This window comes from Poecilia latipinna, unplaced genomic scaffold (assembly GCF_001443285.1).
Source record: "Poecilia latipinna isolate Pla-1442-1.1 unplaced genomic scaffold, P_latipinna-1.0 Scaffold2601, whole genome shotgun sequence".
NCBI classification, from domain to species: domain Eukaryota; kingdom Metazoa; phylum Chordata; class Actinopteri; order Cyprinodontiformes; family Poeciliidae; genus Poecilia; species Poecilia latipinna.
In genome coordinates, this window is record NW_015115217.1 from 29,077 (window position 1) to 45,540 (window position 16,464).

The following is a 16,464-nucleotide window of genomic DNA, read 5'->3' on the forward strand; positions in this document are numbered from 1 at the left end:
AAAGCGCCTTGTTTTTTTCTCGTGATGCACAGGGAATTGGTTATTTTTTTTTTTTTTTTTTTTTTTTTTTTTTTGCTTTGTTTATGTTTAATGAATCATGAAAGGTTAAAATTTGCTGCGTTTTGGCGCACACAAGGCCAGGTTTAAATATGTTAAGAACCTGGCAAAGACCAGATTCACTTTATTTTGTCTGAACGCATAACACTATAATCCTCAATGGTGCCCATGTATCTTGATTGCTTCATGTGGTTTCCTTATCCACAGCAACACTTTATGGTTTTGTAAAACAATTTTTGATTAATCAGCTCCAGAGAGTTAGATTTTAAGATTATCATTAATCATCTTTTAATATAGCCACTTGTACAAACACCAGCTCCCACATGCTGTAGAGCAGCCACATGTCACCATCAGTGTCATTAACACCCAGTTAGGCGGATGCCAGTGTTATTGTAGTTCTCCGCCTTCTGCAGGAACGTGCCCTGTAGCTGTTCCCCTCCCAAACGCTGTTTCCATGCACGCATTTTAGAGGAAAGTTTACACGTGCGTTTTATTTTTTTATTGCTGGGACCTGTATTAGGTTTTGCTTTCAGTAGCTCCAAGTAGGAATCAATAAGTTGCCTGTTTTTTTGTTCAGTGATATTTTTGGTGCTTTATTATCTTTATGTAAGATGTCCTTCATGGAACACGAGAGGAAGGGGGGGAAACAAAAAGGTCAGGAGAGGCAACAAATGGGTGAAAACCCAAGTAAAATATTCATAAAAAATTGTGTAAATTAAAAAAAAAAAAAAGTGGTTCAGGGCAATCTATGGCTTAATTTCCATGGTTTGCAAATCAAGCCATGGAAAAATAGTTTCATTTAATTATTTTTACTTACAGTCACAGCACCCATTTTTACTTCTTGGTGTTTACAGCTGCAAATAGTTGTTTTCTCCATTATTTTAGACTTTAGTGTTTTCTTTGGACTGTGTTACATTAAAACTGCATGCGTCATTTCCAGAAATGGCATTTTTCCAAACAAATCTATGATTTAAATAGTAAAATGCTCTGAGTGTGTTCAGTGTTATTAAAAAACAGCTGCAGAGTTATTTCTCAAAAAAGAAAAACTCCAGTTTTTATTTTATTTTATTTTTTTATGCATACTATTAATGCACCAAGGCAGAACTAGAAAACCCAGAAAGAAAAACATGCTAGTAGCGCACTCACTCATTTTCAACTGGGTATTTTTAAAAACCCCACCCGGTATTTTTACACCACCAATGACTCTGCAAGCGTCACACTGGGAACTATGGTTTGCTGAAAGGTTTGGCATTGTGGGAAGAGGCTGTTTGCCCCACACAGAGTTTCTGTGTTGGGTTGTTCCCTCTGGCAGCATGCCGTTGGTCAAAGAAGGCGCAGCGGGCATCACCCGTCAACAACAGTGAGCTTTGGAAATCATGGGTGGGCATAAATGCGACAGACTGGCGACCTGTCCAGGGTGAACCCCGCCTCTCGCCCGGAACGTTAGCTGGAGATAGGCACCAGCAACCCTCCCCACCCCACTAAGGGACAAGGGTATAAAGAAGATGGATGGATGGATGGGGGGGCATAATGCCTTGACACTGAATACCCTCCTTCTGTGTTGTTAACTTCAATCCTTTAATTGTAAACTGCACATAGATTGTTGCTGCTACGTATGGATGTTGTGGAAAGGTAAATTTGCTATAAAGTTGAGCATTGTGTTTTAGTGTGACACTTGTGAATTGGCACAGTATGCAAAAGTAACTACAGTGACTTTCAAATGTAGTTTATGGAAGAAGACTTTCATCATGTCTAATCAGGATTTTAACTTGGTGTTCTGCAGCCAGAACCTTTTACCTTTTACAGCTGTTACACTCTGAAATAAAGAACCTTCTACAAAACTACAGGGAAATATAAAAATATTGACAAATGTTTCATTTAAAAAAAAAATACAGTTTTTTTTTTTGAGTCATTTTAAATGCTGAGTACTCTTTCACAAAGCTCCACCCTGAAGGTTCAGAGTGATATTAAAAGTGTATCTCTCAATTAGGGCTTGTATTTTGGTTCATTCAGTGGAAACAAAGTCTGATTCAGCATATAAAAAATACCATATTTTTAGAAACTACAGTATTTGAAGCACCTAAAAGAAAACTTTCTTTTGAAGCACCTAAAAGAAAACTTTTAGGTGCTTCAAAAAGTTCTTCACTATCTCTTTAGAGTTCTTTCTTTCTGTCTTTCTTTCATCTGTCACACATCCTGCACTGATCTGCTGAACAAACAGCTCACTGGTCTTTGTTTCTTGTTCTGACTCCAATTAAAGTGAATCATATATTGCTGTATAAGTTATTAACGTCCATCGTTAAAATTTGAGAAGTTTGCAAATCAATAATACATTTTAATGATCCACCCTGTGTTCTACTTTTAAAAAACAAACAAACAAACAAAAAACAACCTTTAAGCAGTTTTCAGTTTTCTTTCTCAGGTGTTTCCTTTTGATGGTTTATGGTGTATGAACAAAGATGCAAGAGAAATTAATTTTATGTGCCCCAGTTTCCTGAGCTACTCTAATTAGAGTTGGAAATTAACTCTTCCAGACTTGGCAACCTTCTGAGAGCACGAAGCCAATCAGTAAATGGAATGCACAACTCCCTGTCTTTGTCTCAGTGCACTGCCATGCAGAAAACCTCAAATAATGAGCATAAATTGTGATTTGTAGGTCAAGGATGCTTTGATGTCTGTAGTAGAAGTGAAGGATTTTATGCAGATTTTGGTTTTTGCACAGGCTATTTAAGTGACAGTTTTTATGTAAGCAAATTTTAACCATGGTTCTATAGCATGAACAAGACCGCAGTTTGACTTTACCATCTATCCATCGATCAATCCAGCCGTCCCTTTCCTTAGAGCCCCGTATTTAAAGCCTGATGACTGTAGAAATATCTGCTGTGCAGATTTAAACTTTAAGAAATTGCTAAAAATATACTGAAAACTCTGGAAGCCTGAGTCAGGAAAATTAAAGATTTGATTGCCCCGCTAGCCCAGAAGTCACATCAGCATGTCCGTAATACCGTAGCATCAATTTCAAAAACCTTTTAAAGGTCTTAAATTGCTGTTTGGCTTTTGTCCTCAACAGATGGCCATTTCACTGGAACTCCTCCAACGTACGGTTACGACGCAGACCGAGCAGAGGAGCAGCGGCGGCACCATGACATCCTGCCGTACATTGACGATTCGCCATCATCCTCGCCGCACCTCAGTTCCAAGAGCCGCAGCAGCCGGGACACGCTCTCCTCAGGATCACTGGAGTCCTCCAAGTCGGTCAGTGTGCCATTGCGTCTTCTCATCAGTATCAGCTGACACTTTCCTTTACTTTTCCTGCAAAAGCAAACTAAAGCCAGGGTTTAAGAATACACAAATATGTTTGAAAAGGGCGAATATTTTTCACCTTCCAACTTTTCATCAGCTGAAGGTTCTCTAGGCCTATCGCTTTAAATTAAAACGTTTCTATAAAAACATGTTTTTCCACCCTGCAGCCTGACACCCAAGAAAGAAACAAATTAGCCTTCAGAGATTGACTGCTTCTGGGAGAGTATTTGGCAGAATTATTCCTCATCCCCATAACTTTACAACCATCTCAATCCTTCTTCCATTTCTCTTCCTTCTGCCTTTCTGTATTTGTAAAAATAGATACAGCGATATTTAACGTTTGACACTCTTTACAGATTATAGTGAAGATGACATATACACCAAAGAGCTGCTTTTCTTAGTTTTTTGTGACGAAAGTAAAAATGGAAGGGTGCCACAGTTTAAAGGAATAGGTTAAAATGGCTTCTGAGCGGTGAGATCTACAGTATGTGTTGGTTGTCATGAGGATTTTTTAGTTCATAACCTTTCAATCTTTAATACACCTGGGGAGCGTTCACAGGACACAAGACGTGTAATAAATAGCTTACATCTGACAATAAATAGTGGTCGTTGACTTAATTGTTTGACCGGGGAACTTAGGATTCAGATTTAAGTCGTCCAAAAACATATACAACTATGGCAGCATAAATAGACCCTCTTCAATTGTACCATTGCACCTAATGGGATGTTGTTTTTTTAAATATTCATGTTAGGTAGATATTTGACTACAAACTCATATCTAATACTAGTCCTCTACTCCTTCTGCTAAAATAACAGGGTTGTTTTTTTTTTCCCATCTTCTCATATAATAGTAACTCTGATAGTTTTTCCTTCCCTAAAGTTATGTTGAAACTGATGGAGGTGCAGGAACGTTACATTTTTATAGGGAAATTACACAGGTTGTGAATTCAAGAAAAAAATCTAGTGTAGATGTGATCACATGGTAGCAAAGGTGTACTATGTTAGCAGTACCATGATGATTACATTCCCTCTAGGATCCCAGAAACATTATGTTTGGTTTTAATTGATTGTAAAAGGGGCATTACTAAGGTTATATACTATAATTCTTCAAAGTGAATTTGCACAAGACATCAACAGGTAATGAATATTGCTCAAATCCATTTATTATTTAATGGATTTCTCTGCTACCTAATCACATAAATTGTTTGCTGGTTTCTTTCACCGCAGTTTTAGCTCCAGAGCAGCCCTCCTCTGAAAGACAGTCAAATGTATGACGCAACACTTAAACAATCCTCCCTTAACAAATTCCCAGCACAGTCAAACAGACTTTCATGGGCTGCCAGAGCAACTATCGCTTTTTATTTGCCCTTTGAAAAGTCCTCCGCAAACATCGCCCCTGTCTCATTCTTTAATTTATGTATCAGAGCGCAGACAGGCTCAATTTGGCCCAGTGTGCGCTGACGGTTTTATGATGTCACTGTGGTGACTCACCATCAGAGATGATTTGATTTTTATCAGTGGCTCCTTTTCTCTTTCCTCCTATTGTGACTTTTCCTCTCGTTAGAAAGTAAGAGGAGAATAGGGGTAACTGATCATGAAGACAGTTATATTGCTGCGAGAGTTGCAGAAGCGTAAATCAAGGACGGCTTTCTTCCTCAACCTATAAAGCAGATTTTTCATTTTATTTTTATTTTTTTTAGCTTTAAAGTTTGACTACCAGAGCTGCAACATCATAAAGCCTCTCAAATTTCACTGTTGTTGCTTCTCATATAATACTGTTGGTGAGGTCATGCCCCTGCTTGCTTTGGCTACATGAAACTTTGACATAATAACAATAAGAAATCAAATCTTTCTAGAGAATCTGGAATCTTTCATATTTCTAACTGAGGTGCAACACGGGATATTTTGGATGTAGCCAAGCAGACATGAATCACAACAGGAGTTAAATAAAAAGGAATGGCACAAATTGTTTGTGAGCAATTTGTAAAATAAAAAAAATAAAAGTGTTAATAAAACTAATACAGGGTTACTATTTATTGTTGTCTTCTCAATCTTGTTAAAACTCTGTTATGGAGCTGCCTTTTTTTTTTTTTTACTGATCTGTTTCGAATCAGATCATGAGAGCTTCTTGTTTAGGTGTGTAGCTTCAGTGCCGCTCGCAGACGCCTCTTTAAGCTGGTCCCAAAGACGGGCTCATTACTTGCCAGCATAATGAATAAAAGATGGAATGTCTGGGCATCTACTCAGGTCTTCTATGTTCTGTCATCTGAATGGATGAAATAATGCTGAACCTGTGTCTTTTCTTTTTATGGCGTAACTTTTTTCTCTATGTTTTCTACTTTATAAGCATTGAGAGTGATAACACATTTTTACTCATCGTCACAGCTACTTATTTTTTATTTTTTTGTTGTTGTTTTTTTAGGTCTTCATTATGAGCTGCATTAGAGCAATAAATCCATTACATTTTATTTTAGCAACACCTCAGTTAAAAGATAGCCCAGGAAAAAAAAAATATTTAAATGTATTTTTATACATACTTTCTTTATATGTGTATTTTAGTGCCTATATATAATGAGCAATGGGAACATACAATGCAGCACAGAACAATAAACAATGTTATACATAATGCAGAAGCTGTCAAAATCCATCGTCAGACTGCTGTCATGAAAGGGGGTGTAAGAGAATAATAGAGAGAAATAAGACAGGAAAAGATCACACCACTGAAGCATAAAACCTTTAAAGATGAGGCTTTGTTACATGGCCTATAAAAAGTATTCGCTATCTTTCTTATAGGCCATTTTACCTTTTTTATTACTTTTGCAATTCAATCATGATCAATACAATATGGCTTTTTTTTTTTTTTACAAAAAAAAATCAAAACAATAAAACTCTTTAATGAATACTTTTTGCAGGCACTGTACAAGAAGAGGAACAGACTGTTTCATTGTTGTTGTTTTTAGTGTGTAGTTTGTGCTTTAAAAACTTTTAGGAAAGAAATCTATTTTCACTTTTAAATGAAATGTTAAATTGTTAAATATGTGTACTGATTTATTTGTGTGTATTTGTGGACGTTGTGATATGTGTCCAAGTTTAATGATGACTGTTTTGCAGATTGTTAGAAATAATAAAAAAAGAGTCAGTCACGAGCTTGCTCTTTATGTTGTCTTTGGACAAATATGCATGGTGTGTTTTTATGTTTGTAGGGTTAGTAATTCAGGAAAAGGAAAGAAAAAGCTAGAAGTAAAAGACGTTTCAGAATTAAGTGATAGTCCAGGGGTTCCTAAGCTGAACATGAGCTTACCAGATCACATCAGAAACCTTGCAAAACCTTTGAACCATATCACTGATTTCTCTGCAGTACAAATCACAGATGTTGTTGTTGGAGCCACATGCGCTCCACTGGATTTCTTGTGGTTCATTGTATGGAGAACGATAGAACTATCTAAATCAAAATTAAAAAGATGCAATTGTGAATGTCTTGCTCTAGTCAAGTAGTATTTTTTTTTTTACAAAAAATATAGTGTTGCAGGAGTTGCAACATCATAAAAAAGTGTATTTAGTCATGCTTTTAATCTGCAGGTTAACAACCTCCTATGTAACGCGGTCTATAATAATCCCAGAGGGTTTCATCATCTACTCAGCCCTTAACTGTTCCCTGAAATCTGCATCATCGTCTACTTATGCAGTGGCCATGGAAACCGGTTTCAAACCCATTTGCCCCATCATTTTAATAAATGCATGTACGCCCACAGACATCGAAGCTCTCCCCGTAAGTGTGTGCAAAAACAGTGTAGAAGGCACGGTGCGACATATTGTACCCTGTAATGTAAAGCAACAATAAGTAGCGCTATTCTTAGAAATTCTTATTGAAAGTACTGAGAAGATTTGCTTTTTTTATATATATATTATTACTATGATAATGAGAAATATTGACTTTCCTTACTTACAGCCTGAATATGCTAAAACTGATTTAAATGTCATTTTCATATAATCTTTTTTTTTTATCATTTTGCATCATATAAACTGTGACACTGTATTGCCAAATATATTTGCAACCATTAAAATATTAATTTCAGTTGTGTCAAGCACTTCCTAGCACCGAGTCATGCTAGCTGCTTCCACATACGTTTGTGAAAGAACGGGATCTCAGCAGCTTAATAAATCCCACTGTAGTGCCATGACGAGATGCAGTGGCTCCAGCTGCTAATTTTCCTTACTACTAAATGTTCAATAGTGAACTGGTGGCAGAGGCTGAGGTTTCATTAGCCTCGGCTAAGAGGTTGCTAGCTTTCTGCGGATGTAGTAGCTGCGGACCTTCAAACTTCAAATGGACTTCAGATTAACAAGAGAGTTAACAAGTTTTATAGAATGGATCGCCATCATTAAGTTCAACTTGACTGACCTGAAAAGAGTCTTGACTTCAACCTGACAGAACATCTTCTGGGTGACAAGACAGGCCTTCTTGTCCAACATCAGTGTCTAACCTCACAAATGTGCTTCTCCTTGTGGAAGCTAACCATGAAGTATTAATCTTTATGGATTAGGAATTTGATGTCGGTCAAAATCAGGTGACGATAGATCTGCGAATACATTTGGCAATATATTGCATATGCGCCGCTGAGCTAGTTTCACTATCTGTTGTTGCAGGCACTAGTTTCATCTCTATTACACCTGAAATATGTTTATTCCTCCCTTTAAAAATATTGTTTTTAGAGTTTTCTATGATTATTTTGATCCTCATTTCTCCTCTCCATCATTACCTACAGAGCTGAAATCCCCCACTTCCAGACTGGAGCTTGTGTCTTTCTTCTGCATGCACATATTTAGGCCCCAACCTTTTTTCTGCCATGGGAGAAACCCTGTCTGTTTGAGTTATTTCAGAGTTTTTGGTTAAACAAGACAGCCCGAGGAGTTTCTCTGTTGTTCTGTTTTCTCTCATGTCTGTGCTCCTCAGTGAGCTTTGACTCAGCTGAGGGGAATGGAGGAATGGCAAAGCAGCCTCGGATGTCTCTCTCTCTCTCTCTCTTTTTTTAAAGGATGTTTTTGTTTCATTGAGCATTCCTGCAGCTCCTCCATGGTTAGCCAGTAACTATAGACACTCAGAGTCTTATTCATCACCCTTTTACCATCATTGATGAATGAATTTTAGTTTATCAGTCAGGACATTTGAGGTTAATTAGATTTTTTGGTTAAAGAAAAAAAAAGTATGAAAGCAGGGTTTCATACAGTTTGGACCATATGCCATGTATTTAGGTTGTCAGGAGGCAAAACATCATTCAATTGCTTTAGAGTTGTTGCATTTTCTTTTAAGCTTTAGACATGTTTGTATTCTTCACAGACGGAGTGTGACCTTGAAAAGGGTTTGGAGATGAGAAAGTGGGTCCTGTCTGGGATCTTGGCCACAGAAGAAGCATACCTCAGCCACCTAGAGGCTCTTTTACTGGTGAGTGAAACTGCATTGCACAACATTATCGTCTCCTTAAGTAAAACTCCAGGTCACACCTTCTGAAACCAGCGACAGTGGTCATTTTTCACTCTCCTGATGTTGCCAACTTTGAGTTCAGTTGTTTCGATTTCGGCGCTTCAGACATTTCAGCAAGTTTCTGCAAACCAGTGATACATTCAAGGTGTTTTAATTGGATAATTGGATTTTCTCCTTCTCAATATGTTTCAAGGAGACTGTTTGATTCCAGTCCAGGGATAAGGAATCAAAAATTGACCTTTGACTAACTGGTTTGATTTAAACTGAACTGAATTTCTGTTTGTCTCAGCCAATGAAACCACTGAAGGCAGCTGCTACAACGTCCCAGCCTGTTCTCACAGTGGCCCAGATTGAAACCATCTTCTTCAAAGTGCCTGAGCTCTACGAAATCCACAAGGAGTTTTACGACGGACTTTTGCCCCGCGTCCAGCAGTGGAGCCACCACCAGAGGGTTGGAGACCTCTTCCAGAAACTGGTGAATACAGTCTGGGTTCCTATCAAGGGAAAATTAAAGGCTTGGTCTGTTTGTGGTTGTAGACTGTGTGCCGCTATGACAGCAGCTGAGTCCCTGGGTGTAGCTGCGTGACGTTACCCCTAATCAAAGTGACAACATTGGGCAGCCACAAAGGTTGACAGCAGCGGGAAAGGACATTCGGGGCTCTACAGTGGCATTTATGTTGCCTGGACGCCCTCCCACAGCAAACCAACAGAGCCACGGCGGCTTTACTTACTGTAACATCTCATCAAACAGAAGGATGTCAGAAGCAGGACCTGCCAGTTAAATTTGATAAATCGGCAATAAAAGCAGATTTGATTTTTCTAGCGATCTTTTCCTCTCCGTCGTGCTTTCAAATTTGCACAAATTAAATCTGGACTGCTTTTCCTTCCCCTTTTCCGCCCAAACAGCTGCTCACTCTCTCTTTCTATGTCCTGCAGCAGTTTCTTCCAAGGATGTCAGGGCCAAATGTACAGTACAGTGGTTCTGTTTAATCATTTTCACAGCGGGTCAATTAACTCACAATGAATCATTTGTTAATACTCTGAGAACTACAGCTCCTCTCCCACTGATCTCTCCCTCATGCTCCTCGTCCAGCCGCCTCCCCAGACTGGTTTATACTCTGACGTGCTCGAGCACACAGAGGGGGGCACAGGCCTGCTCACAATGCCCCCTTTCTGCCTCAGGCAGCTGAGGCCATCACAACGCTGTGTGCTTTTTGTCTTCAAGAAGCTGCTATAAATAGGAGCTGCCTTCACCACACACACACACACACACACACACACACACACACACACACACACACACACAAACACACACACATGCAATCTTATTAATGTGTCTCTGAAGGCTGCCTTTGGGCTTTGGGTGAGAAATTTTAATTGAATTTGTATTATTTTCTAATAGGCACTTGGAAGAAATTAAAATAAAACATTTTCTTTTGCATATTTATTTTCTCTTTTTGGTTGCTTCTAAATCGGACACATTTATTTTCAGTATACGCATTTACTGTCTGTTCTGATGGTAAAGGATTACACAGTCATTACACTTGCTGGTTGAGAATGGTTCACATTTTAGCGTGCATTTAGCATGTGCTATTGTTATTTCGGTTTTATGGGTCCCAGACTGGAAGAACTCTAGTTTTTAACATACAGATCTGGTTTAGATTCAGTGCAATGAAACTTCTATGAATTCATTTTCAGAATTCAAGTAGGATGGCAACAATCACAAACTATGCTTCGAAGAACCCGTGTTTAGTCTTACTTTGACAGATCTGATTGGTATAGAGTATGAAAAAAGGAGAAAAAAGAAAAATAAAGTTGGTTCAGATGTCAAAATAACACAATGCATTTGTCCTTTACCACACTGGCAAATTGGAAACCAACATCAGCTTTCTGTTGGTCCATAGTTTATGATTTGAGCAGCCTATAGATAGTGTAAAAAGATACATGAATAGCATGATATAAGCTCTTTTAAGTTCAAAAAGAGCAAGAATTACAGTCATAAAGTAATGCATATCACAGTTATAATATTATTGTTATTGAACAATAAACAATGTCAACTTTTCTGACATGCTTTACACAGTCAAACTGTTTCTATCTTATTCCGTTTTCCGTAAAACCAAAATCATAGACCAAAAATGAAAATTAAAGGGAGCAAAGGAGGTGATGCGCGCGTCCTCGTGGGGGTGGGGACGTCCGTGAAAGGATGGGAGCCGACAAGCCAAGTAGATTTTCAGGCTGCTGGAACTCTGATAGAGCTGTCTCACCATGACTCTTAAATCTGCAAAAGCTTAGGAGTCATGAGACATCAGAACGAGGAAGATGAGAGAGAGGATGAAAAGAGGAAAAGGCAGAGCGTCGCTGACAGGCTACGAGACTGAAGTGTCAGGGAGAATCGTTTGAAGGCTGAAAATAGGGCAAATTTACAGTTGTGATCCTGATCCTCCGAAACACAAGCCTCGGAGATGGGAATCTGTTAAACTAGTGTTGAATTTGTTTTATTAAAGACGAGTAAAAGAAGATGAAGCTTTTCTGTTTTAAACTGTGGCTGTGACTAGCTTTCAGTGTCAAGTTTGCTGTTGGTTGTTAGCTTGACTAAATCCCTGATATCTCTTGGACAAGTCTCGTCATCAACTTTAAAATGCCTCTTGATCTCTGGATCAAACTTACAGTAAGTGTCTCAGCTGCTTCATAGACTTCACCAATCTCCACTATTACGGCCACTTCTGGTAAAAAAAAAACAAAAAAAAAAAACAACACAATTGTTAGTCATTTTACTCCCTTGCTAATCGATATCTTTGTATTCTTGGTTGTTTTGTGCCTTAAGAAACAGACTCATCCATAATGCGATGCTGAGGGTCATTTTTCCCCCCCCAAATTCAGCTCATAAAATTTGGAACAGGAGGCATTAGCCGTAATATTTCAACAGTCAAAATAAATGAGCTCTCTACGAGTAGAAGACTTTTTAGTTGATTTCCAATAAATTAAATTATACAGGACTTATAATTTATCTGCCTAAATCATGATGACACCTAACTACAAGGGAAATAGAAAACTTGAAGTAGCTGGGTATGAAATATTTTGTATAGTGGGAATAAACGGAACAAATCAACAAATTTGACACAGGCTGGGATGAAACAGGGGGTTTAAATTTCAAAGGTGCAAACTGACCCAGAGCCATCCAGTGACTTCCTTAGTTACCACTCTGCGGTTCTCTGCTCGTAAAACTTTGGGGTTATTTTTCAACATCCATCCATGTTACTAAAATGACATGCTCTCCTGTATTTCCCATTTCCAGTAGGATTGAAAACCAGTTTTCCATCAGATCCGAGGGAGAAGACATTATCCTCTATTAATAGGAAGTTCCTCACCACTGCATTTAACCACTATTGTTTTACATTTTGTGTACTTTTTAATGGTAACAGTGTTATTTCACTTACAGCTACAACTACTTGACATGCTACATGCTAGCAAGGAAGGGCAGCTTGCTAGTAGATTTGATTATGCCCCCTTTAATAATAAGCAAGATGAAGGTGTTATAGCCTCAATAGAGCCAGAAGCGTTAGCTTGTATCTTGCTACATTTAGCTGTAGCCGTAATTGAAACATATCTGTTCCTGTCTAGATGAAACGGTGCTTTCTCTCATCAGAAAAAATGTTTACAAGACATTTGAGCAACTTACAAGCCAAGGCTAAATTCAGCCATTTTCATGTAATGTCACTCGGCTGTTTTCCTAATGTTGTTTTCTGCAGTAAATTACACAGCCGCTCTAACGAATTGCAAATCCCAAGCTGAGAAATCCAAACACCTAAGCGTGTTTCTTCCATCTCTCAAAACCATTTTCTGCCCCGACTCTATGGCTACAATCCATAAGCCTTCACGCTGTCGTATGGGGATGCGGTTGTGGGATATTTGGGCGGCCCGCTCCCTCTGCAGTGGAACTGTCACGCTCTGAATTGCCCCTGCAGTAGTGCAGATTGTGTTGCCTGGGGAAAGATTATGAAAGCAGCACCTTCCTGCTTCTTGCTGCTTTACGGCGTAACAGCATTTTTGCTAAACAGCGTTTTAAATCTGTTTTAACTTGGACATAATATACAGCTTTCAGTTTTGTGGCGTATAGCTTGAAAGTTGTACAGTTGCAGTGAAAGAGTGTGTGAACTCATTGCAGATATAAAATTGAAATAAATGTTTCTGCTGTGTTCTTTTTTTTCCCCCCAGAGTTTAAAAGTTGTAGGATATTCGAAAAACAAGAATTTGGTGCACAACTTTGAATTTATTTTCAGTAATTCATTGCATTTTTTATTTTTTTTTTACTTCTAAATGCTCGAAGAGCAAAAACTCTAGTTCCATACATTAAAATGCTAAAACACTAATCTCAGTTTTGAATCGCTATTTTTAGATAAACTTACTTTTCAATTGTTTTTTTGACAAAAGGTTGTGAAACACTCTCCATGTTGCAGTCTTTCTAATTATCTGAGCTCTTATTCCTAATCATTGGACAAAATGAAGATAAATACATCTTTAAGATTTATCCCTGAAATGTGCATGAAAGGCAATTTGAAATGCTGCCCCCTGAGATCAGGTTTACAAGTAAAATTTCCTGTTCAGCATGTTCAGATGGGAAGTGCTTACATGTGTGATAAGCATTTTAAAGGTGGGGGTGTGCGCACAGGGGGTCGATCTTGACAGCTCACACAGGGCCCACCTCCGCTCCACTGTACGCTCTCCTCCCTCAGCTTTTGTTCCGAAGAATTGATCGTCCTTTTGTTCTCCGCTGAGATGAATCTCAGCTCTGGCAGACAGCGTTTGCTGGAATTTAATTTCGTCATCAAGCTTCCTAAATGTGCTATCATAGCCTCTGTTACTGCAGTCATTAATTATTCCACTCGACACAGAACAGGTCTCACTAGTTGCTATAGCAGCAAGCGTCAAGGACCACCGTAGTAAAAATGGGGTTGTTTTTGATCCGTCTGTCTTCTTTGCTGGTTGTTTTGTTCGATTATGCATTGCACGGTCTTTCAGATTCTGCTTGGCAAGAGATTACTTTGAATATGTATGTTGCTATTTCAGTTTGGCTCTTTTAAAAAAGTATATTTTAAAAATTTACTAAAAAATGTTTTTTTTTTCCTTTTTTATTTTAAAATGCTAACTTTTCCTCATCTTCTCAGGCCAGCCAGCTCGGAGTGTATCGGGCATTCCTGGACAACTATGAGCTTGCTGTCGAGACAGCGGAGAAGTGCTGCCAAGCCAACTCGCAGTTTGCTGAAATCTCTGAGGTGAGACTGACCACATGAAATAGGCAGGTAGTGCTTAGTTAAGTGGTCATGCAAGATGTAACCGATTTGATATTCTTTTCCCTCTTGGAGCATCAAGAAAATCCTTTGGCCCGCTTGTTTGGTCTGGACCAAAAGTGCGGTTTGCGTTCACATTGTGCTTTTTTTTTGCAAACAGACTGTAATTTGTAAACAAAGCCGCACACGTGACAGTCATTGCTCCCATTGGACATAAATGACTGGGCCTCAACAGAGCTTTGAACTGGAAAGCAAACAAACGTGGAAGTCCTGTGTGATGCATTTATGTTGTTAGAACTGCAAGGCCAGTTTTTCTACGTCAAAGCAGCCATTCAACGTGGATTTCGCAAAGTGATAACGGCGTCCTTGTGCAAACTGAATGAGACGAGATGCTCCGTTGTTCCCTGTTTAGAAAATATTTCCGTGCTGTTCCACTTAATCAAGTTCTGACAAAACTAATAGAAGACTTCTCTTGATTCATAAACTGAGGGCTTCACTTTATTGTTATAAAGTTTGACTGTTTCAGCTGCTCTTTGCACAGTTCTGTCTGAGCAGCATGCATAGTGATTCACATGACACAAACAGGGACAAATGGCCAACGTAGTTTCTTTTTCTTTTTTTCTTTTTCTTTTTCTTTTTGACCACAGTGCTACTCATGAGCTGCTCAAAAGCAAACATAATTGGAAGAATGTGTAACTCTGACTGCTGAGACCTATCTTTGATTAATTTCTTCTCCCTTTTTCCCCAACCCATAAGGATCTTTCTAGTACATAATTCTTCATCTATGTTTCATGAGGACCTGCCAGTCAGCATTTAGGCGGGCATCTACATGCCCTACATGAAATTTATCATGGAAGACTTATCAATAGTCTTAGTGATGATGCATAACTCTGAGCCATCTTAGAATGATAGTGGAGTAAAAAAAAATGTGCTGATGGCTGAATAATTAATCTGGAAGTGAATGAAGTTCATGTAATATAACCTTACCATATTTCTGTGTTGTTAATCTACTCAGTGTTGTTTGTGCCAACTTATTTTTTTATTTTTTTTTAATCCAAACAGAACCTGAAGGTGAGGAGCCCTAAAGACTGTAAGGATACAGCCAAGAACTCCCTGGAGGGTCAGTCATATTAAAGTTACTTTAAATTATAAATCTATCTTGTTATATAATCCATGCAGAATAAAATTGTCACTTTATTTGTGTCTAATTTTACTTCTAGCTTTACTGTATAAACCTGTGGACCGGGTGACGCGCAGCACTTTGGTGTTACATGTAAGCAAAATGACTGGAAACATACTTTATTGAAGTCACAGCTGTCTATATATTAGACACTGAGAATTCAAATTGAAATATTTTTTTGTTTGTTTGTTTTTGTGATACATTATTATTGCTCAAAGGACTTGCTCAAACACACACCCACCAGCCACCCGGACCACCCACTCCTGCAGGACGCCCTGCGGATCTCCCAGAACTTTTTGTCCAGCATCAACGAGGAGACGACGTCAAGGCGCCAGTCTCTAGCTGGGAAGAAGGGAGAGGTGAGTGTTCAGAATGCAAAGCAGTAAACTAGTACTGCTGTTTTTATCCAAAGAAACGAGCTTGGAAGGCAATAGGGAGCCGACTGCCCTGCCCAGGGATCCTTTGTCTTGTGTTCTGGCGAAGTTGAAGCACAAAACAGGAACCTGACTATAAAACTGAAGCTCCCCTGCCATCTTTGCTGCTCCAAATCCTCCAAATAGTTTATAGGGGCTCGGGAAAGGCAGTTTCCTACTCAACCTCTGTGATTTGAGAGTCATTCTGTTCACATCGAATGTCTTCCTTCATCATTTGAGCATATTGTTTAAGATTAATGGTTTCTTTGATCCAAGATTGCACCGCTTTCATGTTGTCTGCTCGCCCTCGGTGTAAATGACTCATTCAAACAGTTGTTTTCCCTTGTGCTGCAAAGTTTTAACTAGAACTTCTGTTTGTGGGCATGAATCACTGAGGGAGGATTTCAGAAATGTTTTCTGGCCTGTCGAGGGACTAACACTGCAGGATTGTGTCTGTTTTCATTCTGGTACCGCCTGCAGTCATGATGATCACAGAAACCCAGGATGTACAGATTTCTCTGCCTTCTCTAAACCTTTTCATGCATTTTCCTCTATTATATGAAATCTCCAAATTGATTACATTTTGCCTTCTTTCTGGATTTGTATTTGCTGTTTTATCAATCAGCTCAATTATTTGTTGCATTTCACCGGGTACTCTTTACACATCTAAATAATATTTACAGTGTTTGTTCCCTTTCCTTTAATGATTTTTAAAAAAATCTTTGCTATTCTCCTTTACCT

At 38.7% G+C, this 16,464-nt stretch overlaps 1 protein-coding gene across 1 annotated transcript in view; it reads left to right on the top strand.

Annotated features, from left to right (window-relative positions):
• Positions 1-3,108: 3,108 nt before the first annotated feature.
• LOC106938469 (breakpoint cluster region protein-like) overlaps positions 3,109-16,464 on the top strand; it is a gene marked incomplete at its 5' end in the record, with an annotated part of 29,660 nt that continues 16,304 nt past the window's right edge. The window contains 7 exons of the mRNA XM_015020529.1: positions 3,109-3,312; positions 8,699-8,803; positions 9,132-9,317; positions 14,008-14,115; positions 15,193-15,250; positions 15,351-15,403; positions 15,529-15,669. Of these exons, the coding sequence (XP_014876015.1) occupies positions 3,109-3,312; positions 8,699-8,803; positions 9,132-9,317; positions 14,008-14,115; positions 15,193-15,250; positions 15,351-15,403; positions 15,529-15,669 (855 nt within the window). The remainder of the gene's footprint in view (positions 3,313-8,698; positions 8,804-9,131; positions 9,318-14,007; positions 14,116-15,192; positions 15,251-15,350; positions 15,404-15,528; positions 15,670-16,464) is intronic.